General features: G+C 58.2%; 1 protein-coding gene across 1 annotated transcript in view; it reads left to right on the forward strand.

Moving 5' to 3' along the window:
• Positions 1–13,592, forward strand: part of EFCC1 (EF-hand and coiled-coil domain containing 1) — a 28,295-nt gene extending 14,703 nt beyond the window's left edge. Inside the window, exons 3-9 of the mRNA XM_043886567.1 lie at positions 5,131–5,288; positions 6,590–6,746; positions 7,878–8,043; positions 9,830–9,970; positions 10,787–10,856; positions 11,819–12,047; positions 12,153–13,592. Coding sequence (XP_043742502.1) covers positions 5,131–5,288; positions 6,590–6,746; positions 7,878–8,043; positions 9,830–9,970; positions 10,787–10,856; positions 11,819–11,955 — 829 coding nt within the window. The 3' untranslated portion in view covers positions 11,956–12,047; positions 12,153–13,592. The remainder of the gene's footprint in view (positions 1–5,130; positions 5,289–6,589; positions 6,747–7,877; positions 8,044–9,829; positions 9,971–10,786; positions 10,857–11,818; positions 12,048–12,152) is intronic.
• Positions 13,593–25,254: the final 11,662 nt, after the last annotated feature.

A 25,254-nucleotide genomic window follows, 5' to 3' on the forward strand; every position in this document is an offset into this window, starting at 1 on the left:
ACTGAGCGACTGAGCATTTAGAGGGAAGTTGTATCATTGTCAGAAACATAGGACTAAGATGGTTTGATGTGATCATTAGTTGTTTTTAGTACACATTAGACTAAATAATTCAGGTACACACACACACACACACACCCACACACACACCCCTCCTGTTCACGGGAGTGCCGCCTAACGTCCCCCAGAATACTGAGTGGGGGCAGGCCCCCCTGTGTTCAGAAGCACCGTATTTCCTTTCAGGGCCATCGGCGTTTACTGGTGGATGAACAGGGGATTGAGCTGGGGGCTGGGGGCAGGGGCAGTCATGGAGGGTCACGCGGCCACGCCAGGGTGCTGGGGCAGAAGGCAGATTTGGCAGCTCTGCAGAAGCCCTCTCTGCACCCCAGAACCCAAGGAGGGTCCGTCCCCTGGAGGCCTGGAGCTGGGAGCTGCCAGGACCGGAAGGAGAACTCAGGAGCATCTGGCTCTTGTCAGGCCATGTCGGAGGCCAGAGGTGGCCGCCGCCTCCAGCAGGAGGAAGACATCCGGCAGGGGCTTCGGGTGGTGTGCAGATGTGTGCAGCTGGAGGGGACACCCCCAGGACGAGGACTGGGGTCTACCAGGCGTGAGGGCATCAGGGGGCAGCGGGCAGCGAGGGCCCGCCGCTCCCCGGGAGGGCCTGAGCAGGAGGTGTTTGGTGACTCCTATGGGGCGAACGGCCTCTCTGCAGAAGCGCCCCCAGCCCCTCTGTGTCTCCCCGGGGAGAGCGGCCCGCGTGGGCAGGGGTGGGGGTCGCCGGCCAGGGAGGGCCTCCACCGGCCTTTTCAGTCCTGTTGGCTCGGGTCCCGGGCCGGATCTGGTGCCTCTCCGCCTGTCCTTAGCAGTGCCAACCTCTCTTTTCAACAAAGAAGCAACAGCCTGGTTCAGAGGCAGACGGAAAACAAGACCTGGCTAGCGCTGGCGGTTCTGTTGTCATTTTCTGTGTTTTCCTGGTTACTTCCTATCTTTGGCAAGAGATACTGGCTTTTCACTCTTGGTGATAATGTTTCCTATGAAAGGAAATCTGTTTCAGTCAACAGTTCAGCCAGGGACCCGAAATGCCTGTGGTTAGGGGAGGTCCTGCTCACTCTCTCGCCTGGAGGGTCCAACCCTCCGTGGGCTGGGCAGGGGCTCAGCCACATCCACAGGCCTGGGACGGCCCCGGGGTCTGTGGTTCCAATGCCGATGCCCTTTCTCACTGTCTTTCTGGAACAATCCAAGAACAGAGGGACGGGAGGAGCTGGAATCCTGTCAGGCGCGGGGCCTGTGCCCACCTGACCCTCCCTTCCTCTCATCACCTGACCTGCCGCCAACGATGTCATTCACCCATGCCCTCATTCATTCATTCATCCATTCATCATCCATTTGACAAACCTCGACTGGCCGCTCCATCCTGTGCTGGGTCCCTCCAGGAAACACCAACAGTCGGTGAAGACCACGGGAGCTCAGGGCATCCAGGCGGGGAGGCGAGAGGGGGAGGGGGCGCTGGGGACCAGCCTGGTGGGCTGCACCTGCGGGCAGAGGGAGCCGCGGGCTCTCGGCAAGCTCCTCCTGCTCTGCACCTCAGGATGCTCATCTGTGAAATGGCAGGAAGGAGCGTCTTTCTTTCTTGGGGCTACTGGGAGGAGCAGATGAGTTTTTCCATTAAAACACTCAGCACACTCACTGCCGTCTATAAACAGGTAAACAGCAAGGACTGACTATGCAGCACAGGCAACTACACTCAGGACTGTAATGACCTGTGATAGAAAAGGGACTGAAGAAGAATACGTATGTGTGTGCACACACACATGTTCCTTCTCAGCTTTTTCATGTTCCTTTTCATATATGTATATTTCATATATATATACACACACACACAACTGAGTCACTTTGCTATACACCTGAAACTACCATAATACTGTACATTCACTAGACTTAGATTTAGAATCAAATGTGCGTGTCTAAGGGGAGGAACAGAGCAGGAGCCGGTACCCAGTAAGGTGTTGGCCGTGCTCATCAAGGATCCAGAGGGCAAAACCGACTGGGCGGTCAGTGAGTCTGGCCGTCCCACGCCCCGAGGTCACCACCAGCCATGAGCCGGAGGCCAGGCTGGACCTCGGAGGCCCCCGACAGATGCTCTCTTAAGGATACCGGCATCCCTTCTCTGGGCCGCTGGAGCCGCTGAACCATTTCGAAGGGAGAGAGGGACGGGGTCGGAGCTGTCTTCCAGAAAATGGCCAGGACAGCAAGTGCTAACAGCCTGGGCGTGGGGCAGAGACAGACACCCCTCACAGGTCACAGATCCCCTCTCGGTGACCTTGGGGCTGGCACCTTCCAGGAAGCCAGAGGTGCAAGTCAGGGGGCCACAGGTGACCTCCGCCTGCGCCCAGGTCCGCTCCCTGGACCAAGCCCACGGGTCTCATTCTTATGGGAAACCCCCGTTAAACCACGGGCCCCGGGGTCCAGTCCCGGGGCCAAGAACCGCCAAGTTTCTAGGCCCAGAATGTTCCAGCGGAGCTTTCCACAAGCCACTGCAGGGAGGGTTTGCAGCCAGTCCGTCCAGGAATACTACACAGACAGACGCGTCCTCTTAACTGAGCCACTAGTGAGTGCCCTCCCGCAGGTCGAGATGGGAAACGTCAGCAATTCCATCTGTGTCAGCCTGACACACGCATGGCCTTCCCTGGCGGCTCAGCGGTAAAGAACCCGCCTGCCGATGCTGGAGATGCAGGAGACGAGGTTCGATCCCTGGGTCAGGAAGATCATCTGGAGGAGGAAATGGCAACCCACTCCAGTATTCTTGCTGGAGAACCCCACGGACAGAGGAGCCTGGCGGGCTCTAGTCCACAGCCTCGCTGTGACCCCCCCGAGCTGGCCTCTTCGCATGACCTCCAGGTGGCCAAAGCCAATGGCCACTGCTTGGGGGGCCAAGATGGCGCCCCTCCCTGGGGGGCGTGGGGAGTGGGAGGAGCAGATGCAGGAAGACAAGGAGGCCTCGGGGATTGCACAGGGCTTCCAGGAGGAGGTGACCAGGCAGCAGCCGCGGGGCAGGGTGGGGTGGGGCGGGCAGGGTTCATGAGGAAACAGGATCTGAGGGGCCAGGGCTGCAGGCAGGTTTGGAAGCCGGGGTGCTGGCTGAGCCCTCGCAGAGCGAGCATGCATGTGGAAGAGATACGAGATCCTCGGGTTTAGGGTCAGGATGCCGAGGATGAGCAAGGGAAAGGGCGCTGGGGAGGACAGGCGCCTCCCGGAAGCCGAGGGCCGGAGGTGTCCAGCCAGGGAGCGGGGTGGCTGGTGGGATGTCAGTGGGGCAGGCAGAGGACGGGCTGGGAGGCTCGCTGTCTCTGTTCCAAGGCGGCGATGGTTCAGCCTGCCCGCGTGACATGCGAAGGGGCCTACGGCGGCAGACGGACCCCGCGGAGAGGGGCCAGCCACGCAGGCCGGGAGGGCCCGCTGCTGGACAAGAGGAACACCCCATGTCTCTCCGCAGCCGCGTCTCGCCTCTTGGAAAGTTGCAGAGTGTGTCCTCGTCTGTGGCGCGCTCTCTCCCAGCTCGGGCCCCACGGGCTTCCCCCTCCTGACTCTGCTGCAGGTGACCTGCGGTCCCCTAACCAGGGCAGCAGCTGGGCTGGGCCGCCGAGCTTGCGGCGCAAGCGTCCCCTGCGCCTGGCGGGGACGGAGCGTAAACCCAGCTCTTTTGTTTCTCAGCTGTGCAGCTTGGGCCGGCCACTCTGGGAAGCGGGGGTCAGGACGGTCCCTGCCTCCATCCAGGCAGGGTCTTGGGAGGACATGTTCAAAGCGCCGAGCAGCGCCTGGCACCTCACAGGGATGCTGAGAGATTTAGCTGTTGCAGTGTTGACGCAGGAAGTCGCCCTTGGAACCAGCTTCGAAGACCCCGGTGTCTGAGTGGGTGTGGGGAACGTGGGCCAGCCTCTGCTAGGAAACTGTCCATATGGGCTGTCCCCGCCATCTCATTTTGCTTGTTGGAGCCGTTAAATAATTTAGGGGAAACAGAAGTTTCTCACGGTGGGAAGACTTCGATACTGTCCGTGGTTGTTGTTTAGTCGCTCAGTCGTGTCTGACTCTTTGCAACCCCGTGGACTGTAGCCCGCCAGGCTCCTCTGTCCATGGGAGTCTCCAGGCCAGAGTACTGGAGTGGGCTGCCATGCCCTCCTCCAGGAGATCTTCCCAACCCAGGGATTGACCCTGTGTCTCCTGCATTGGCATGTGGATTCTTTACCTCTGAACCACCAGGGAAGCCCATCCCGATGCTATTCAAAATTCTACCCATTGAAGCCCCTTACTGTTTACACACCTCCTCTGCCAGGAAGCTCACCACCTCCCAAGGAAGCCTGTTCCATTCTCGGTCAGCGGTCTTTATGAGAAAGCGATCCTGTAGCCTAGACTGCTGTGTCTTCTCTTCTGGCTGTGATCTGAGCCTCTGGAGTTGAGACCGACTGTCCCCTCCCCAGTTAGACCTCAAATCATCTGCCCTAAGCTCCAGTTTCTCTCTGAACCAAGAATCCGCATCCAGGGGGTCTCACACTGATGACCGCTGAGCACCTCCCCATCCTCAGCTTGTACTGGGGGATCCTGAATGCAGGGCGTCATCAGGCAGAGTTAGTGGCTCATAAAACACAGGAGGTTGGCGCTCCTGGCCACCCCGATGGCTTCCTGCCCCTCTGCCCTCCAGCACAGGGCGAGAATCCAACGGGAGCTGGGAGGACCTCGGAGGCGTCGGCCCCAGTGATCCACCTGCAAAGGGGGCTCCCAGTTCCCCCGCCAGTCCCTGATGGCAGTGCTGGGGTGGGAACCAAGGACCCCCGCCCTTCTGACACAGAGGCTCCTCAGAGGGTTTTGCCTCTAGTCCCATTGGCTAAAATCGCATCACAAGCCTATGTCTCAGCTGCAAGGGAAGCTGGGTGACTGTCCGCCATGGAAAGCTGACTCCGCCGTGCTGGCCATCAGGTAGGGGCTGGTGGGGTCAGCCACAGAGACCACCGCGGGCTTTGGCAGGCATGTCACAGGCAGCTTAGCCTTAGTGGGGAGGGTGGGCCCACACCTCACACTCTCCCGCAGGAAACTGGCGGAGCCCCCGCCTCTCAACACCTGTGTCTCCCCCTCCCACAGGTCAGAGGGCACCCAGCTCCCAAGCTCACCACGAGCCAGCCCAGAGCCAGACACCAAGAGTAGTGAAGCTGAGGATGGTGGGACCAGAGGCCCAGACCCCCCTCCAGAGGGAGCCTGGGGGTCCAACAGCAGCCCGGCGAGCAGACCCCCGGACCAAGGTTTGTCCTGCACACCCAGGGTCCTGTCTGCGCTGATGCCGCCATCCGGCCTCCAGACAGAGCCCCACTCTCTACCTGCTGAGGTTGGGCTTCCCCAGCCCCAGGGCCCCCCCTCCGCAGGCCTGAGAGCAGACACCCTGTAGGGGAGGGTGGGCTCTGGGGGGGCAGGCTCTGGCTCAGTGTGTGGAAACGCATCTCCCGCCAATGCCATGCAGGGGTGGGGCGGGCACCCACGGAGCCAGAGTGGGAGTAAGCTCCCCGTCATCAGGGGTATGCAAGCAGGGCTGGCTGGTCACCCCTCGAGAAGGCCACAAAGAGGCCCATCATGTTAAGAACCTGGTCTGCTGGGGGTGCAGCGTCAGGAGCAAAGGAAAGGAGAGAGAAGCTGTCTGAGCGGTGCCCCAGGGCTCCCCCGGCTGGGCTACGGGCAGGCGTGGACAGGCTACTAGGCGCCAGCCCTCTCACACAACTTCAGAGGCCCTACGCAGCCCTGGCCTTGGGTACCAGGACAACTGTGACTATAGTGACCACACACACACACACACATACACACAGCAGCAGGAAATCCCCAGGAAGAAAACCAAACTGTCAATACTGGAAACAAAACAAGATCAAAAAATTATTGCCCAGTCCCCTCAATTCCAGTTCTACTGGGTCTGGAACACTTTTTATTGAGGACAGAAGGGCCCCGCAGCCACCCGGCTGGGTGTCCAAAATCAGGACACCCGAGCCAGGGTGCCCAAACTGCCAGTCCATCAGGACCACCCAGGAGCCTCATAAAACACAGGTGCCCAGGGCCCACCCCTGAGCGCGCGGTCCTCTGGGGCTGGGGGCCGTGCCGGTCGGGACATTGTCCATTTGGCCTGAGCCGCTCTAGTTCGAGGGAACTTTCTGGTTCACCTAACTCACCTAAAAGCCCCAGCAGGCTTCCGGCACGGCCCCGAGTCGGCAGAGCCCCATTCCCCTGGCCTTGCCCACCAGCCTCTGCGAGGCTAACTGTGCGGAAGGCGCGCCCCTCACCCCCAGCAGCCAGGCTCACGTCCTCCAGGCCCTGGCGGGAGGAGCAGGGGCGTCCCTCCTCCCTGGAAGTCTGAGTCAGGGTTTGGCCGGACGGTCCCTGGCCCCCGCGGGGTCCCCAGGCCTGCCTGCCCCAGTCACGCGGCTGGGCGGCTGCACTCTGACTGCCAGGATGGGCTCACATGTCCCCCCAGCCTGGGCGGAGTGGAGGCGGGAGGGCTCCTGAGGGGAGTCGGGCGGCCCCCAAAGAGGGGGCTCCCCCCCGCCTCTGTCCCTGTCCGCAGCCCGTGCTTCTCCAGGGCTGGACGAGCAGCTGTTCCGCTCGGTGGAGGGCCAGGCCGCCTCTGACGAGGACGACGACCGCGAGAAGTGGCAGGAGGCGCAGCGGCCGCCGGCCGAGGTCACGGCGCTGCTGTCTGTTCTCTCCGGCTGCGGGAGGGGGTACGTGCTCTGGCGAGGAGGTCCAGGATGGGGCATACCCGGGGCCGGGCCCCCACGGTCCTCCTGGGAGCACAGGGCGGCCCCTCTATGCAGTGACGGGCCTGGAACGTGGAGGCTGACCTGATTCACACCAGGCTGGGTCCCCTCCCTGCTGTTTCACGCTCGGCCCCCTGATCCATCGGTCGAGGCGAAGCCCTGGGCACGTGTCCGGGAGAAATGAGCTGAGCAAGGGCACACTTCCTGGTGGCTTAATTCCCCCTGATCCTCACTCCGGTGACCACAGTCCCCAGACCCGCCCCACAGCTCGAGTGTGACCCGCCACGTGTCAGACCCTTTACTAACCCACTGCTCTTGACGCCTAAGCCCGCCCCCCTACCCCAGTCAAGTCACCTGACTTCTGAGCCTCAGTCTTCCCGTCTCTAAGATGGGACTCTAACACTTGCCTGGCAGAGGATTTGTGAGGATTGGCCATCGAGGATATAAAATGCCCCCATGAGGCCGGATACCAGCAGGTACTCCATGGGGCTGGCGGGGGCAGCACTGACTCTTTTATTATAAAGTTTTGCCGATTTTCTTGGGTCACTGTTATCACCAACCCGTTAAGTCAACAAGCATATGAAGCACCTACGGTGTGCCAGGCAAGTTTGAGGGCTCCTGGCAAACGGCACCAACCAGGACAGCTCCCCCCACGGCCCCCCACCCAGGAGCCTCTGTTCTCCTGAGTGGTGACAAGCATGAGGAGGAGGAGGGGGCAGGACATGCCGGGGGGCCGCTGAGAAGGGGCTGTTTGAGCAGAGATCTGAAGGAAATGAGGGGAAGGCCTTTCGGGCAGAGGGGACAGCAGGTGCAAAGGCCCTGGGGCACGTGGGAGGGGCCTGGAGGAGGCTGCTGTGGTTGGAGCAGAAAGCGCAGGTGAGTGGGAAGGAGGCGGGGAGGTAACGGGCAGACTGGGCGAGGCCTCTGGCGTTTGCTCTGATGACACAGGGAACCGGGGGAGGGTGTGGGCAGGGGGTGCCATGGCCCCACCCAGCTTTCAGGGGACACAGACTCGGTAACAACGCACCCCCCGCCCAGGCTGGAACAGCCTTTGGAAAGCAGCCCCCTCTCTGCCAGTACTGTCCCCCACTGCAGGTGCGATGACCGGACGGCCAAGAAGCTCATGACTCACTTCAGCCACTTGGGCAGTGCCAACCACACCCGCGCCCTGGGGGAGCTGGAGGCCTGTGTCACCATGCTGGTGGAGCAGCTGGGGTCCCAGGGCTGCGATCCAAAGACTCTGAGGACGCCTGAGGAGGAGGTCAGCGGAGCCCCGGAGGTTGGGAGCCAGACCAATGGCTAGTCTCTTTCAAGTGGAAGGACTGTGAGCCATCTCAGCCAAGTCCTGGGCCCCCTTCACAGATGGGTAAACCAAGGCTCTGAGAGGAGATGATTTAGATCTAATGAAACATACTTTTGCTGCACATTAAAGGATCCACCTCAGATCAGCTCAAGGGAAAAAAACCAGGAATTTATTACCATATGCGGCTGGGAGAATGGTTTCAAAGGAATAGCTGAGATGAGCTTCAGGCACAGCTGGATCCAGGGGCTCAGATTATATCACCCCCATCTTTCTGCTCCGTTTTTTTCATGGGTGCTGGCCTCACTTTCCCCTGCTATGGAGGGGCTTTCTCCATGTGGTAGGGTGAGGGAAAGCAGGACCCCAGGCAGTTCTAGGCTCCCATCAGCCTACTTAGAAACCCCCAGAGGAACAATAATAGCTCCGTACAGTAAATCTCAGGGAATAACGCCAATGGTCGGCCTCAGTCACATGCCCATACCTGGACCAATCTCTGTGGTAGGCGGGCAGGGTCCCGTGATTGGCAGCTCCATCAAAGCCAGATGAAATGGAAGAGAGACACCTGCCCCCAGGAGAGCTGGCTGTGGAGGGGAGGGGCGTGGCGTCAGGCAACACCAAGAGTGGTGTCCGCATTTCAATAAGACCATTGGGCATTTTTCCCTGTCTACTCCATGGCATCACAGTCATCAAATGTGGAATGCTACGGACAGTTTTCATTTCACTAAGCCCTCAGCACAATGCCACTTTTGCAAACTGATTTTTGATAAAAAGAGTGTTATATTGATATTCCTGAAACTCTAAATCTGTACTGTGGGGGTTTTTTAAGGGCTTTTTGGGGGTGCTTTTTTTTTAACATATCTGTGGTCTGATGCAGTTCCAAATGGCAGAGCACCCACCCCTTTCTAGTTAAATCTCAAACAGGAGTCTGGGGAGCTCAGTCCCTGAGACCCACAGACCACATTGCCAAGTCCACAGGCCCCGCGCTCTCTCTCCTGCCCAAGGACACCACACCTTCAGCTGCTTCTCTTTGTCTCCATCGCTGTCAGGAGCGGGGGCTGCCTCATTCCTCCCACCCCTGCTTTAGAAGGCAGGTGTCCACGTGGCATTCTGCAGCTCACCACCCTCTCCCCCCTGGTATTCTGCAGGGAGCAGCAGCGTCCATGCCGCCTGGCCAGGGCTGGGCTGGTGACCGAGGCTGGGCCAGCCGGGCCCCTCTCCTGGCGCTCCCGTCTCGAGGGAGGTGGGGAATGGCGGGCGAGTGCTCTCAGCTGCAGCCCCCAGACAGGAGTCTCCGGCTGCTTCTCGTGCGTCACCCTCCATGCCCCCACCCCTTGACATTCTCCAGCCAGCGACCCATTCTGGGGACAACCCACTAGCCTGGCAGTGAATTCCTCCTCGGCTCAAACTGGCCAGACTAGCTTGCTGCTTGCAACCAAAAACATTTGGAAAGGACAAGCAGGTGGATTGAGAAGAGAAGGAAGGATGGAGTCCTTCCACCATAAAAGGGAGCACGTACGTTCTCGCATCAGCCTGACTGACCGTATGGCCTTGGGCCAGGCACGCAGCTTCTCAGGGGCTCGGTCCCCTCCCCGGGGAGACAGGGCGGTTCTGTCTGTAGGCCCAGGGGCCAGACGAGATGACCCCCGTGGGAGGGTCAGGGCAGGCTGTGGGCCCCGCCCGGGGCTGGTGCTCTGTGCATGGGGCCGAGGGTGGCAGGGCGGCCGCTGAGCCCCTGGTGTCCCCACAGGCGGAGCTGCAGCGGAAGGTGGGCGAGAATGAGGACCTGCGGCAGGAGCTGCAGATGGTGGAGACAGAGAGGGTGCGGCTGTCCCTGCTGGAGGAGAAGCTGGAGGACGTGCTGGGACTCCTGCAGAGGCTCCGCGACCTGGTGGGCTCACGGGAGCTGGCACACCCAGGGCTGGGGAGGGGCCCGCAGGGCTGGGGCCCACCTGCGTCAGGCACTGGCTCTCAGCTCTCCCCACGTAGGCAGGTGTCACCTCTACTTCCAGACATAGAACGAGCGCAGGGAAAGTCATCAAAAAGAAGGGGAGGGTCTCTCACTCATTTTATGAAGCTAATGTAACTTTGATCTCAAAACCAGACGACAAGTCATGTAAGAAAAGAAAATTATAAGCTTGTGTCACACCTAAATATGGATGCAGAAATATTAACCAGCACATTAGCAAACCAAACCTGGCAGTGTTTAAAGAAACACAAGGTGATTAGTTGGATTTATCCCAGGAATTCAAAGATGGTTCAAGATGAAACATCTATTAACACAGACCACCTGATTCCTCCACCTCCCAGCTGGTGGCTTCAGGCAGAGTCCTCATTTTTTCGGCACTGCTTTTTCACTGGTTAAAGTGAGGATAAAATAAGGTGTTGCGAGGACTAAAGGAGCGAACACGTCAAAATGCTCTTTTTCATGGTCATCTCCCAGGTGCCTCCTTGGGCGCAGGGACAGCGGTCTGTCAGGACGTGATCTTGGATCACATGGGTCCTGCAGCTGCGGTACCCACCAAGCGTCTGGGCAGTGAAGTCACCCCAGGGACGGGAGCCGGGAGAGGACCATGGGCTGGGGGAGCGGACTCTACCTGCCCCCAGGGAGCCACACAGAAGCCTGTAGGGGCCACCACGCCCCACCCACTGCTTGAAGATACAGCAACCATGGCCAGTCCAGCCCTGTCTCATTTCTTTTTTTAAGAACATATCGAAAAAAGCCCTGGGGAAGATTTTGCTGAGCACACTGGACGCTTGCAGGGACATCGCACATGGTAGGTGAGCCCCCCTCCCCGACCCATCTTCCCAGGCCTGGGCAGCATCCTGACCCAGCTTCTCCATCCTGAGTGTCTTGCCTGCAAAATGCTGCCTCACTCCCAGCCCAGCTGCAAAGGGTACAGTCAGGAGACTGCCTGGTAGCTCAAACAGTAAGGAATCTGCCTGTGAGGCAGGAGACCAGGGTTCCATCCCTGGGTGGGGAAGTTCCTCTGGAGAAGGGAATGGCAATCCCCTCCAGTATTCTTGCCTGGAGAATCCCATGGACAGAGAAGCCTGGCGGGCTACAGTCCATGGGGTGGCAAAGAGCCGGACACGACTGAGCCACTAACACGCAGTCCTGCCCAGCCCACCTGCAGAGGGTACAGTCAGGAACAGGCTTCAGGAAGCTGAAGGTGCTATTTGAGAAGGACAGGGAGCAGAGACTTCAGGGAAAAGGCCAAATAAAAGCAGGTGTGGCCAGACTCCGAGGAAGCCAGGCAGCTCCCTGCTGCCAGTTTAGCCCCAGGCTTACTGCAGAGGAAGGACTATTATCACACCCATTCCACAGATGGGGAGACCGAGGCACAGAGAGGCCAAGGGTCAGCCGCACTTAGACCTCAGGTCTCTCCCTTAAGCACTAGGTCACGTGGCCCCGTTGTTCAGACAAGTTCAGGGCAGCACAATTGCACCAGGGCCAGCTCGCGCCTGGTGAAATCAGCAGGGGAGACTCACTGGTGATGAGCCTGTGCTCACTGGCCTCACCAGGCACCGCTGGGCAGGGCTCGGGTGCGTCCAGTGCCCTGACTGGCCCCAGGCATCAAAGAGGAGTTCAGAAACTGGGCACTAGAAGCTGCCTTCCCGGGGGTCCTCAGAGGGAGAGGCGTGGCCAGGGCTGGGGAGGGCCCGGGAGGAGGGCAGGCAGCCCTGCGGGCCACGGGGAACAGAATGACCCTCCCTGCTGCCCACTGTCTCTCTCCAGAGGGGACGTCTGGCGCCTCGGCCGTGCTGGACACGCTGCACCGAGCTCTGGCTGGCTGTGAGCTCCTGCACAGAGAGCCCGCGGCCCCTGCCTCCGCAGGCCCGGCCCTCACCCACTCCTGCCTCATCTCCTGCTGAGGCTGCTGGCCCGGCCTGTGGGCAGCCTGGCCACCATCACATCCTCAGAACCCTGGGGTCACTGGCTCCTTCTGAGACCGGTCCAAGCTCAGATGACATTTCCCAGCATCCCTTGCAGCTAGGTACGGCCAATGGGATGAGCTTAGAGGACCTGGGAGCCTCCCCTCCCTGTCTCCTTTCTGGGGGCCGGAGCTCAGAGCCCGGCAGCCACGCCTTCCCTGGGCTCCTCATTCCTGGCCTACATTCCTGCGGCCAGCATCCACGTGGCCGATGGTTGCTGGATCAGCCTGTACCTGCTGCCAGCCCCCTGCCCTTGGAGTCGAGGTGCCTGCTTTTCTGCCCGGTTCAGCCCAGAATCCCTTCCCTGGGCTCCCAGGATCTCTCCCCTTCCCAGCAGTGTCCTCTCCGTCCACACAGCGTGACTGCTCCAGGAACCTCATGCCCCACACTCCGCTGAGGACACCACCCCTGCCCCCGGAAGTGCTGACGGCTGGACACCGGCCTGGGGGAACTCCCAGGGAGGAGCCAGTGATCACAGCAGGCTTCCTGGTGGAGGTGGCCTTGAACTAGCTCTAGAAGAGCAGTTAGATTTAGATGGGCAGAGAGGAGGGAAGGGCATTTAATCCAAGGGAACAGGGAGCGCCCAAGTGTGCTGCCGTAAAGCGCCCCATGAGTACAAACCCCAGAGCCCCTCTTTCCTGAGCACCCAGTAGGTACCGGGCCCCACGGGTCACAGGCAGCAGCAAGACAAGCTGCCTGGTTCATCAACCTTAAACCCTCGTGGGAGAGAAAGACACGCTGGCGAGCACCGCAGGGCATGTGGAATCAGTGCTAAACTGCGGCTGACGAGAGGGGCCAGAGTCCAGACGAGAGGGGCCAGTCCGAGCCTAGGAGGACGGAGCCCTGCAGAGGGCCGAGCGAGGGCAGGCGCCCGGCAGGGACGGGCGGGGGATGGGGCCCTGATGACGCCATCTCCCAGGCAACGGGCGCCTTGCAGGGGTGCTGCCCTGCCTCCCGGAGGTGAGGGGGAGGTAGCAGACGGGAGGAGGCAGGACTTGGGAGCAAGGGCCACCCGGGGGACACAGGAGAGGGGCCACGGGGAAAGGAGGACCCGGGGGTCCAGCAGGCAGTCCCGGGGGGGCCGCAGGACAACAGTCTACTCTGTGGAGTAAGATCCATGGGAGTGGGCGTTCCCCTCAAAACCTCAGCTTTACTGCATGTCAACGAAAAATAAAAGGGGCAGGGACTTCCCTGCCATCCAGTGGTTAAGAATCCGCCTTCCAACACAGGGGACGTGGGTTCGATCCCTGGTTGGGGAACTAAGATCCCAAATGCCACAGCTAAGCCCACAAGCCGCAAACCAGTGAGTTCATAAACCGCAGCCAAAGAGCCCGCGTGACACGGTGAAGACCCTGCGTGCCGCCGCTGAGACCCGAAGCAAGCAGAGAAACACTGTATTTTAAAAATAATGATAGTGATACTAAACGGGACCAGAAGAGACGTTCCTGAAGCAGCCCCCGCCCCTGCTCTGGCCCCTGGAATCGGCCGACAGCAGGCGGGCAGGGTTCCTGTAGATTCCAACCACACTAAGGTTCACCCTCGGGAGCTTCCTAATAAAACTCTTCTCTGACCTCGGCCTGGCAAGCAAAGGTGCATCTTCGCTCGTACGGCCCTCGTCTCACTGGAGGTGAATTTATGAGATGGCCTAGCATGCAGCGCTGCCCAGAGAGGCGGGGGGACGACCCAGCACCACACGGCAGATCAGCACCCACGCCCGGGCTGAGGCCTGCTTCCCGGGCCCACGTCTCACACCGCTGCCTCCTGTGTCTGATTAGGGACCCCAGGGTTTGGGGTCCGGGTCAGTTACAGCACAGGCTAAACCGCCTTGATAAACGAGCTCCCACAATACTCTGGGTCAAAGACAGAACCTTCTCTCCTGTAGCGGTTCAGAGGGGAGTGGGTGACAGCAGCTCTGCTCCACGTGGTCACCCAGGGGCCCAGGTTCCTTCCCCGTGTTGCTCTGTTATCCCCTAGGGCACCGTCCCTGGCAGAAGCTAATGACCAGCATTGCGTCTGCCCTCCGGCCCCCAGAAAGGAGACAGGGAGGGGAGGCTCCCAGGTCCTCTAAGCTCATCCCATTGGCCGTACCTAGCTGCAAGGGATGCTGGGAAATGTCATCTGTAGCTGGGCAACCACGGGACCAGCTAATGTTAACATCATTAAAAGAAAGAAGGCAACCAACTGGACCGGGGGCCAGCCACACCCACCAGGCCACTCACAGTGGTCAGCCTGCCCCAGCAGAAGGGGCCGAGCGGCCCACGTACGGGGCACCCCTACAGCGTACACCACGGCCGGAGGAGAGCACCCTGCTGGAGGACCCACAGCCCTTCACCTACAAAAGGCCACGTCTCCAAGGTCGGCTAACAACCAACCCACAAGACAGCAAGAAGCGCAAATGAGGCAGATGAGGTGGCAGAGCAGCATGTTCGCACAAAGGAACAAGACGGAATCCCAGGTCGGACCTCCCCGATGGCCTAGCGGGTGAGACTCTGCCTTCCAGTGCAGGGTCAGAACCTGGCTGGCAGCTGAGCCCGTGAGACTCAGCTGGAGAAGCCCACACACTGCAACTAGAGAAAGCCCACGCGTGCCGCAGCAAAGACCCAGCACAGTCAGAGCAAAAGCAAACGAAAAACGAAAAGAGCCGCTCCCCGTTTCCCCACCAAGAGAAGATACAGCCCAGGAGAGCGAAGAGAAGCGGAAACAGGCAACCTACCCCAGAAAGAGTTCAAGGTAATGATCATAAAGACGATCAAAGAACTCAGGAAAAGAAGAGAGAAACAGAGTGAGCAGTTAAGACATTTTTAACAAGAGTTAGAAAATGTAACAGAACCCCCAGACACAGGTGAAAAATGTAGTAACTGAATATTTAAAAAGACACTGGAAGGAATCAACAGTAGGCTGAATGATGCAGAGAGGTGGTCAGTGAACTTGCAGACAGAAGTGGAAATCACTGAAGCTGAAAAGAAAAAAGGGAAATGAGGACAGTCTCAGAGATCTCTGCGATAACATCAAGTATTCTCACATTAGCACTGTAGGGGTCCTAGAAGAAAAGAAAGAAAAGGGACAGAGAATTTATTTGAAGAAATTGTAGCTGAAAACTCCCCTAATCTGGGAAAGCAAACAGACATTCAGGTGCTGGAAGCACAGAGAATTCCAACGGGAGCAACCCCAACACACGCTGTAAGTAAAATGGCAAAAACTAAAGATGAAGAGAGAACATTAAAAACAGCAAGGGAGGGATGTCCCTGGCGGCCCCGTGGTTCGCACTGCAGGGGGCGTGGGTTTGACCCCTGGTTGGAGAACTAGGACCCCTCACGCCACATGATACGACGAAACACACACACACACACAAAGAAAAAGCAAGGGAAAAGCAACGAGTTACATACAAAGGCTGGCTTCTCAGCAGAAACTGCAGGCCAGAAGGGAAGGGCTCTATATTTAAAGTGATGAAAGGGAAAAACCTACACTCACCCAAGAATACTTTTCCTGGCAAGACTCTCATTCAGATATGATGGAGAGAGCAAAAGTTTTACAGCACCACCAAACCAGCTTTATAAGAGATGTTCAAGAGATGTCTCTAAGCAAAAAAAAAAAAAAAAAAAAAAAACAGTGGCTACAACCAGAAACTTGAAAACTATGAAAGGAAAATACTCATTGGTAAAGCAAATACCCACTAAAGGGAGCAGGTTAGCCACACACAAAGCTAGCAGGCAGATTAAAAGACAGAAGGAGAAAATCGGTATCCACAATACGCAGTTAAGGGATACACAAAAGACATCAAAGGTGCTGTCAGAAACATCACAGTCATTATCAGGGGAGGGGAGCAAAAATGCAGGGATGTTAACATGTGTTTGAAATTAGGAGAGCAGCAACAGGGCTTCCTAGGTGGGTCGGGGGTAAAGAATCGGCCTGCCAACGCAGGAGACCCGGGTTCGATCCCCGGCCTGGGAAAATTCCACACGCAGCAGAACAACCAAGCCTGTGCGCCAACTATTGAGCCTCCAGAGTCTGCGAGTCGCAACTACTGAACCCACGTGCCCGACGGCCTGTGCTCCACGAGAGAAGTCACCGCAGCAAGAAGCCGGCTGCCCTTGGCCTGGGCGTCTTGGGTCCGTCCGTGGCTGGTGGCAGGGGAGTCCATCACCTAGAGAGCTGCCCCCATCCTCCACAGAAAAAGCCCACCCGGCAACAAAGACCCAGCAGGGTCAAAAGCAAGTACTTTTTAAAAAAAGACCAGCAATTTCATCACACATATACAGACTGCCGTATATAAACCTCAGGCTGGGGAACTTCCTGGGGGTCCAGAGGCTAAGACTCCAGGCTCCAACGCAGGGGGCCCGGGTTTGACCCCTGCTTGGGGAACTGGATCCCACATGCCACAACTAAGACCTGGCAAAGCCAAATACATATTCTTTTTTAAAAAGAGGAAGAAGCAGAAGAGTGCAGTTTCAAGGAAGCCCTCACCAAAAGCAGCTACTGCTACTGCTAAGTCACTTCAGTTGTGTCCGACTCTGTGCGACCCCGTCCCTGGGATTCTCCAGGCAAGAACACTGGAGTGGGTTGCCATTTCCTTCTCCAATGCATAAAAGTGAAAAGTGAAAGTGAAGTCTCTCAGTCATGTCCGACTCTTCGCGACCCCATGGACTGCAGCCTACCAGGCTCCTCCGTCCATGGGATTTTCCAGGCAAGAGGACTGGAGTGGGGTGCCATTGCTTCACCAAAAGCAGAGCCTCCCTGATATCCGGGCCTGACACTCCAGCCACGATCCCGACCCAGAAGTTTCTCCTTCTCTGAGGCTCCTGGGAACTCTCTTAACCAATTAATCCTTTTGCCGATGCCTCGCAATAAGGCTGTAGAGTTTCCTGACAGAGGCCTTGCAGCTATTTGAATCTGAAAATTTCCTTGTAAAATGCACACAGTCTTTAATACTCTCTCTTTGAGATATAAAGCCAGTTCCCTTTGCTCTGAGTGTGAGCTACACTTAGCCACTCAGGTCTAACAGAGAACAGAGGAGTTGATGGTGTGACCCCGGACGCGAGTCATGAAAGGCCTGGGCGGCCGCCTTCCTCCCCAAGCCAGGAGGACATCCAGGCTCCCTACAACAAAGGCCGTGTGACAGCGTCCCCCCGTCAAGGGCCAGCAAGAACCAAGGCCTCCAGCCATCAGGCCGGCTCACACCTCAGAAGCAGGAGCTGCAGCCTGGGTCAGGTCTTCAGGCCGATCTGACTGCAGTATCCGGAACCGGACCCGCTCAGCAAAGCTACTCCCGAGGTCCTGACCCCCCAGCAACTGAGAGAATAAGTGAATGCACGTTACTGCTTAAAGCTGCGAGCTTGGGGAACACGGTTTTGCTCAGCAGCTAACAAAAACATTTCTAGTGAAAAATCACGCTGCCCCGTTCACAGGGTGAGTCAGGAGTGTGCTGGAGGGTGTTGAGGTGTATGAGCAACCATCCGAGGCCTGGCAACAGCAGCCAGCAGGCTGGGAGGAGGACAAGGCCCGGGACTCTCAGCAAACAGCAGGGTCGCTCCAGCACCGCCGTGCTTCGGGAAGCAGCAGGCCTGACGGACTCCCCGGCCAGCAGCCGCGGGCTGACGCGACACCCGGCCGAGGGCAGCCTGGGGCCTGGGGCCGGAGGGGCAGGCAGCCAGGGCTCAGGGGTGACGGTGTGCAGCCAAGGCCCTGAGGGCCGGTGGGGCCACTGTCCGCCCGGACGTCACTGAGAGGACAGTGGAAGGCACCACCATTGAGAGTTTCAGGGCCGAAGAGCAGCGGCCCAAGTGCAGGGCGGCTCTGAGCGGGCCCTGGGCAGTGGCCCTGGCGGCAGGCCCTGAAGCTTCCCTGGGTGGGCAGAGGCGGGAAGGGGCTGGACAGGTCAGTTCAGTCGCTCAGTCGTGTCCAACTCTTTGTGACCCCATGGACTGCAGCACGCCAGGTCTCCCTGCCCATCACCAACTCCCAGAGCTTACTCAGATTCATGCCCACTGAGTTGGTGATGCCATCCAAACATCTCATCCTCTGTCGTCCCCTTCTCCTCCTGCCCCCAATCCCTCCCAGCATCAGGGTCTTTTCCAGTGAGTCAGCTCTTCACATCAGGTGGCCAAAGGATTGGAGTTTGAGCTTCAACACCAGTCCTTCCAATGAACACCCAGGACTGATTTCCTTTAGGATGGACTGGTTGGATCTCCTTGCAGTCCAAGGGACTCTCAAGAGTCTTCTCCAACACCACAGTTCAAAAGCATCAATTCTTCAGTGCTCAGCTTTCTTTACGCTCCAACTCTCACACCCATACATGACCGCTGGAAAAACCATAGCCTTGACTTCAGGAGAAACAGGAGGGAGGGATATTTATAAACAGCATCCGCGTCCACCATCTCCTTTTGCCTTTTTCTAGCAAAGCCTCTTTGGGATTCTTCAAATGGTCTGCGACTCCTTAAAAAAGGTTTTCTAGGAAATTCTGACTAACGCCCTCCCTCACCTCCTGGCAACAAAAAGCACCCTGTTGACCGGAATTGCCCCCACCCACGCACCCGCCGGGCCAAGGGAACAGCGCGTATTTCACAGTCCGGGCAGCAGATGGCGACGCTGAGGTGCGGAGCCCAGGCATCCAAAGCCTCCGAGCAGGTGGCGGGGTGGGGGCTGCCTCGGCCCAGACCCCACCTCGGGGATGCACGGGGTCTCCCCACCTCCTGTACTCAAAGCGGCTCTACCCTTTCCTTGGAATCAGCTCCCTTCTAAAGTCTACGTCAAGGACTTTGAAAAGGAAATGCCTGTTCTAAGTTACCGGAGGCGGCAGCCCTACCTGCCCTGCAGAGACGGGTTCCGACCAGGTGTGTCTGCTCAGCCGGAGGGCGGCGCCCTCGGTCCACGCCAGCCACACTCCGAGCCCACGCTTCATTCTCCCCCATTTTACAGACGAGCAAACTGAGGCAGAGCGGGGCTAAGACTACCTCCGCCCCCGGCCGCAGAGCCAGCACGAAGCAAGCCGGACGCCGAAGCCCCGCGCGGCCCGCGACACACACCCGCGTGGGTAGAAGGGCGTGCGCCCTGCCGCGCAACCAGCGCAATGCTTAGACGCCGCGGGAGAGCAAGTCTCCGACCCGCTCCGCGAACGCGAAGGGCGGGGGGATTCACCCGCTGAAGCCCGAGACGCGGAGGAGAGAACTGGGATTGCAGATAAGACCCGCTCCAGTCTTCTTCAGGCCTAGTCAGCATCTTCGGAGGATGGGGTTTGGGGGCCTCTGATGTCAAAGGTCACTGAGCGGACCTTCGAGGAAGCCCTGTTGGAGGGTCTAAGTTCCCAACCAGCCTTAAGTGACTCCAGTTCAGTTCAGTTCAGTGGCTCAGTCGTGTCCGACTGTCTGCAACCCCATGGACTGCAGCATGCCAGGCCTCCCTGTCCATCACCAGATCCCCGAGTTTACTCAGACTCATGTCCATTGAGTCCCTGATTACAAGTTCCTGCCAAACAACTCAGGTGACCCCTGTTAAGGCTTCTAGCGGCCTGGAGGACTCGCCAGGGTCCCGGTGAATCCGTGGGTGCAGGTTACAGGTGTGATGGGTTTAGGTGAAGATCGCCCTGGGACTCTAGGAGGGCTTCTGGGGTGGGGCGCACAGGCTAAAAGTGACAGCTGAGAAGCTGGGGGTCACAGCGCCTTAATCTCTGCTTCCAGAGACTGGAAGACTGCTCCAGGGGATAACGCAGGGTCCTGGGCCGCAAGATAAAGGGCTCTTCCTAAGCACCCTGCCTTACGAAAGTGAAAAAACGAAGGCTCTCCCACCAGGCTTGAAGCTGCCTAACAGCCCTGCTCAAGTTTCAGCCACGCCTGCTCTGCGAACAGCGCCCAGGACACTTACCCTGGGGGGCGAGGGGGCAGACCCACGGCAGACAGCAGTGCCTCTCGGTCTGCTGGAAGTGGGGGAGCCGTTCCAGGAGGGCTTCCTGGAAGAGGCCCTGCCCTGGGTGGACCTGGAAGGATGGAGGCGCCAGAAGGAGAGGCGTGCGGTGGGGAGAGGGGCCGAGGCTGACCCACCGAAATCCAGTGGTCACGAGGTGGTGACTGCGTGCTGCAGAGGGTGACGCTTTAACCTGAAGACTCGAGGAGGCGGTCAGACCTTTGTTGCCAGAGGCAGAAGCGGGCGCCTGGGAGAGGACGGTCCAGAGAGGAGCGGACTGACCGGGGCGGGAGGAGAGCTGGACTGCAAACTTTACAGACGCTTCCTGCACCTGCAACAAGCAGGCGCAGCTGTGTCTTAGCAGTGTCAACAGCACCCAGCCCCCGCCCTTCAGAAGTTCCTACTGACCTGCAAGGAGACATGTCATCCGTTCGGTTCAGTTCAGTCGCTCAGGCGTGTCCAACTCTTTGCGACCCCATGGACTGCAGCACACCAGGCCTCCCTGTCCATCACCAACTCCCGGAGTTGACTCAAACTCATCTCCATGGAGTCAGTGATGCCATCCAACCATCTCATCCTCTGTCTTCCCCTTCTCCTCCTGCCTTCAGTCTTTCCCAGCATCAGGGTCTTTTCCAATGAGTCAACTCTTCACATCAGGTGGCCAAAGGTGGAGTTTGAGCTTCAACATCAGTCCTTCCAATGAATATTCAGGACTGATCTCCTTTAGGATGGACTGGTTGGATCTCCTTGCAATCCAAAGGACTCTCAAGAGTCTTCTCCAACACCACAGTTCAAAAGCATCCATTCTTCAGCGCTCAGCTTTCTTTATAGTCCAACTCTCACATCCATCCATAACCACTGGAAAAACCACAGCCTTGACTAGACGGACCTTTGTTGGCAAAGTAATGTCTCTGCTTTTTAATATGCTGTCTAGGTTGCAGACAAAACGTGAACATGATTTTAGGTCCTGCAAAGTGCGTTCTGGTGGAAGAGGCAGAAAGAGCAATGGCACGTGTGGGCAGTTGTGGACGTGGGGCGGGCTTTCCAAAAGGGCTGGTTCTAGGCATCTGTCACCTATGGGGAGGGTCAGGAGAGGGGGCAGGGGGTGGGGGGAGCTGGCTGCAGGAGCCGTGACCGTGAGCTGGTTCAGAGCTCAGGTTTCCTCTCGCTGCTGTCACGAAGCCCTGCAAAAATAGGGGCGACAGCGACTTCAGGCTCCCACACGCCCCTCGGGCCTCCCGGGACACCCGGCTCTTGCAGGGTCAGCTGTCCGTGAAACCCGGCACAGGCGCAGCCCTGAGGTCGCAGTGGGCTCCCCAGGTCGGGGGTCGGGCTGCGGGCTGGTGGGGGCCGTCCTAGGAATTCCTCCAGGAGCAGGAACCCTTGTGCAGTAGCAGGGCCGATGCATGCACACACATGCACACACGCACACACACACACACACACATGCACTCACATGTGTGCACTTGCACACACATGCATGCAACCACACACACTCACATATACACATATGCACTCACACTCGCACATGCGTGCACACACACATGCACACTCACGCACATGCACACAGTCACACACATGCACACGCACTCACACACACTCGCACACATGCAGTCACACACATGCACACGTGCTCACACACACACATGCATGCACTTGCACACACATGCACGCAGTCACACACATGCACAGACACACGCACACACTCGCACGCACACAGGGATTTTACAGGGTAAAGTGGGCATGAGCACATTCACAGATGGAAGGAGCCCGAGAGGGGCCTCTGTGGGCACGGGTTGGGGGCCTGGCAGGGAGCCTGACGGGTCGGGGAGCAAAATGCCCCCGCCTCCCCCCAGGAAAAGCCTGTGGTCAGCTGGGCCGGCCGCCCAGGCAGCTCTGGAAGGGGGAGGCCCTCAGGAAGCCCAGGGGTGCCCCCGCCCTGAGTCCACGGAGGCCTATTGTGGGGAGATACGGGTGGCCTAGGGGCCCTTCATGTCTGGGATCCCCGAATGAAAGACGCCACACCACAATGGAGCCCGTGGATGCTGGTGACCTGCGGGTGGACCCCCAAGGGCGTGGGCCCCGTCTGGCCCTGTGTGGGTGAGAAAACTATGCTCACAGGAGGAAAGGAAAGGCAGTCTTGCTGGATATTGGGATTGAGGACCGTGTTTATCATCTTCCTGATCATCGGCAGAGTCCGGTTTTTCCACGGGAATTATTTATCTCTGTCCTTTTTTAAGCCGTCCGTGTTGAGATAAGAAGGTGCCGGGAGCTGGCACACGAGATCCGACCCATGACAAGGTCACGAGGAGAAAACCTGACGGGCAAGGCGGATCAGGTTTTCAGGGATTCCGAAAAGCTGCCCCCGGCGCTCACCTTAAAGATGATATCTGTCTTTCTGATGCTTGCTTCAGTCGACTACTCCCTAATTTCTGTGACACAGGCAGAAGGCCTTCCCCAATCTCTTTCCAAATAAGAATCAATTTAGAACTTTAATCAATAAGTTTCCCGGGTGGTGGTATGTTATAAGATTATCCAGGGTGAAAGGAGTGTTTTAATTTAAACTCCTTTGCTGGTATTTTAGTTTGTTTGGCAAATGCATTTATGCCCTTGGTACTAATATGCATGATTGCTTATAATACCCTAATCATAAAACAGCATAAAGAACCTGATCATATAAAGGCCCTAATAGACATAGAGCCCTTCGGGGGGTGAGGAAGCCCTATTAGAAAACACAAGAAAAATTATTTTAAAAGTAGCTATTGGGTTAACATTTGCTTGCTGTATTTTTGCTTTTAATGTGCTAAGGTTGTGTTATAGAAACCATTGTTAATATAGTTATAAATCTAGAAAAATAAGAGCTTAGCCCTAGTGTGGTAACAATGAGATGGTTGCTAATTGTCAGCCAGGAGTGCTAGGCAGAAGCTGCCTCACCGAAGCTGCAGAGTCTGTGTGGGGTAAACTTCTTAGATAAATGCAACTGACAACTTCTGCAGAAGGATTAATTTTTATGTTAACAAGGTTATACTTCTACTCTGCACTGTTGCCCTGTGAAACTGCTACCTTTCAGTTAAGGTCACCATAGAAAGAGAAAATGGGTTTACATTCACCTGACTTGCATAAAATGTTAATAGGCCCCAAGGCCAGAAGATAATGTACAAGACCCTCATAAACAAAGAAGTATGCAGAAAACACCCTGGTTTTGTGAAGGACAAGCTGATGTAATGTTAAACTATCCGCCCCTCAGAAATGTACTAATTTAGGGTATAAAAGCTATGGTAAAAAATAAAGCATTGCCAGACTCTTCCAGACTCTCTGCACCCCCGTCTGGTCATTCTCTCTCTCTCTCTCTTTCCCTCGCAGACTTGGCCCTATCAAGGCTGGTCTCACGTGTCTTCTCTCTCTCTCTCGCCGACGCCGTTCATCCCGAGGGTACCCCCTGGATCCTGCCGAGGCTGGACCCCGGCAAGAAGGAAGCCTCAGAGGCACGAGAGGAGACAGCGTGGGCCTGACCAGGGGCTCAGGTCAGGATGCACACCGGCCCCCCAACCGGAGGGACGGTCCTGTGGGTCTGGGGGCGGCAGGGTCAAGCGCCCCCGGCCCCCGCCCTTGACGACTCCTACCCACGGCCTTGGTGCCGCGTCACCTGCTTTGAGAACAGGCTCAGCTGCAGAGGGTGCGGCTCCTTGCCTCCCCGCCGGGGCGACCCCTGCTCACTGTCCAGTGGCCCCTCGGCCGGCAGCCTGGCTGCTCTGGGCCTCAGTGTTCCTTTCGAGCCCGCACTATCTGGGTTTGAGAGGGTTTGGAACACCCCCCAGACCGGGGGCCTGAGACCCGCCTCAGCCTGCCGTCCTTGGCTGACGCTGACCACGGCCATGCGGGAGGCCGGCGGCGCCTCTCCCGGCCGCCCCCGCTCTGGGCTCCTCTCCTGCGTCCCTCTGATTGCTGGAACCCCTTCCACCCGTTCCCAAGCACTGCTGTACCCCGCGGTTACCACACCCCAGCTCCCCCACCGCCACAGGTATACGTTTTCCCATCTCTGCAAACCCCGTACTAAGTTGATATTTCATATTACTGACATTTTTGTAACATAATAAAGTGTGTGTTAGTCATTCAGTCATGTCCGACTCTGTGACCCTGTGGACTGTAGCCCACCAGGCTCCTCTGCCCATGGGGACTCTCCAGGTAAGAATACTGGACTGGGTTGCCATGCCTTCCTGCAGGGGATCTTCCCAACACAGGGATCAAACCTGAGTCTCCCACACTGCAGGCAGATTCTTTACTGTCTGAGCCCCAGGGAAGCCTGAGAATACTGGAGGGGGTAGCCTATCCCTTCTCCAGGGGATCCTCCTGACCCAGGAATGGAACCGGGGTCTCCCGCGTTGCAGGCGGATTCTTTACCAGCTGAGCCACCAGGAAGCCCCGGGATGCACGGCACCCTCCGATAAACTGGGGTTGACCCACGGTTCTGGGCACAACTTCCTGGAACCCTGAGGGCCGCCACTTCTGGAGAGAGGCCCTCCGGGGCTGCACACGGGGATAAGCCAGGCTATTTTCACCGTTTCCTTCCTCCCACTGAGGCAGGGGCCACCGTCGGCTGCCTCACACAGCGCGGCCAGCCACCGTGGCTTTGGCCAAGACCCTTCAGGCCATAGAAGGGGCGCCCCGAGGGCAGGCCGGTCAGGTAAGTGGCCCTCATCACCCAGCACCACCTCCCACCGTGCGGGCCCCTCCTGGGGGTTGGGGGGCTCTGCGTCCAGGCCTGGCAGAGAGAGGCAGACTTGTGGCGAGTCCAGCCTCTGCCCCTCCTGGCTGGGGTGGGGGGCAGGGGCACAGCCAGGCATTCCCTCTGAGACACCGGGTGCTTGGTTGAGTCAAGATTCATTGGTTTATTAAACAGACATTCCCTGGAAGCCTGCCACGGGCTCTGGTGGGAGCCCACCTTCGGAAGGGGAGGTAGCTTCCACCAGGTCCTGGAGGGGCAGTGAGCCGGGCAGAGGACTGGGGTTCCTAAGAACCGAGTGCAAGCCTGGTTTCTGACAGCGCTAGGCAGCCCTGGAAAAGGCAGTCTCCCTCTCTGGGCCTCTCTCCCAACTCCAAGCATGAGCCTTGATCTAGGGCTTTCCAGATGGAGCCCGGTCTGGGCCCCCTTCCCCACCCTACCCCCAACCAAGCAACCTCAGCCAGCTGCTCTGCATACCAGAGACCCTGAGAAAGTTCACTCTGCCGTGAACCGGGCAGAGGGGTTTGAACTCATGGGCCAAGGGGTGGTCGGTGGTGTGCACACCATCCACCAGACCCAGGCTCAGGTGTGTGGAGCCTTGGGGAGAGGCCCTAACCTGG

The sequence above is a fragment of the Cervus elaphus genome, chromosome 24, assembly GCF_910594005.1.
Source record: "Cervus elaphus chromosome 24, mCerEla1.1, whole genome shotgun sequence".
Taxonomy (NCBI): domain Eukaryota; kingdom Metazoa; phylum Chordata; class Mammalia; order Artiodactyla; family Cervidae; genus Cervus; species Cervus elaphus.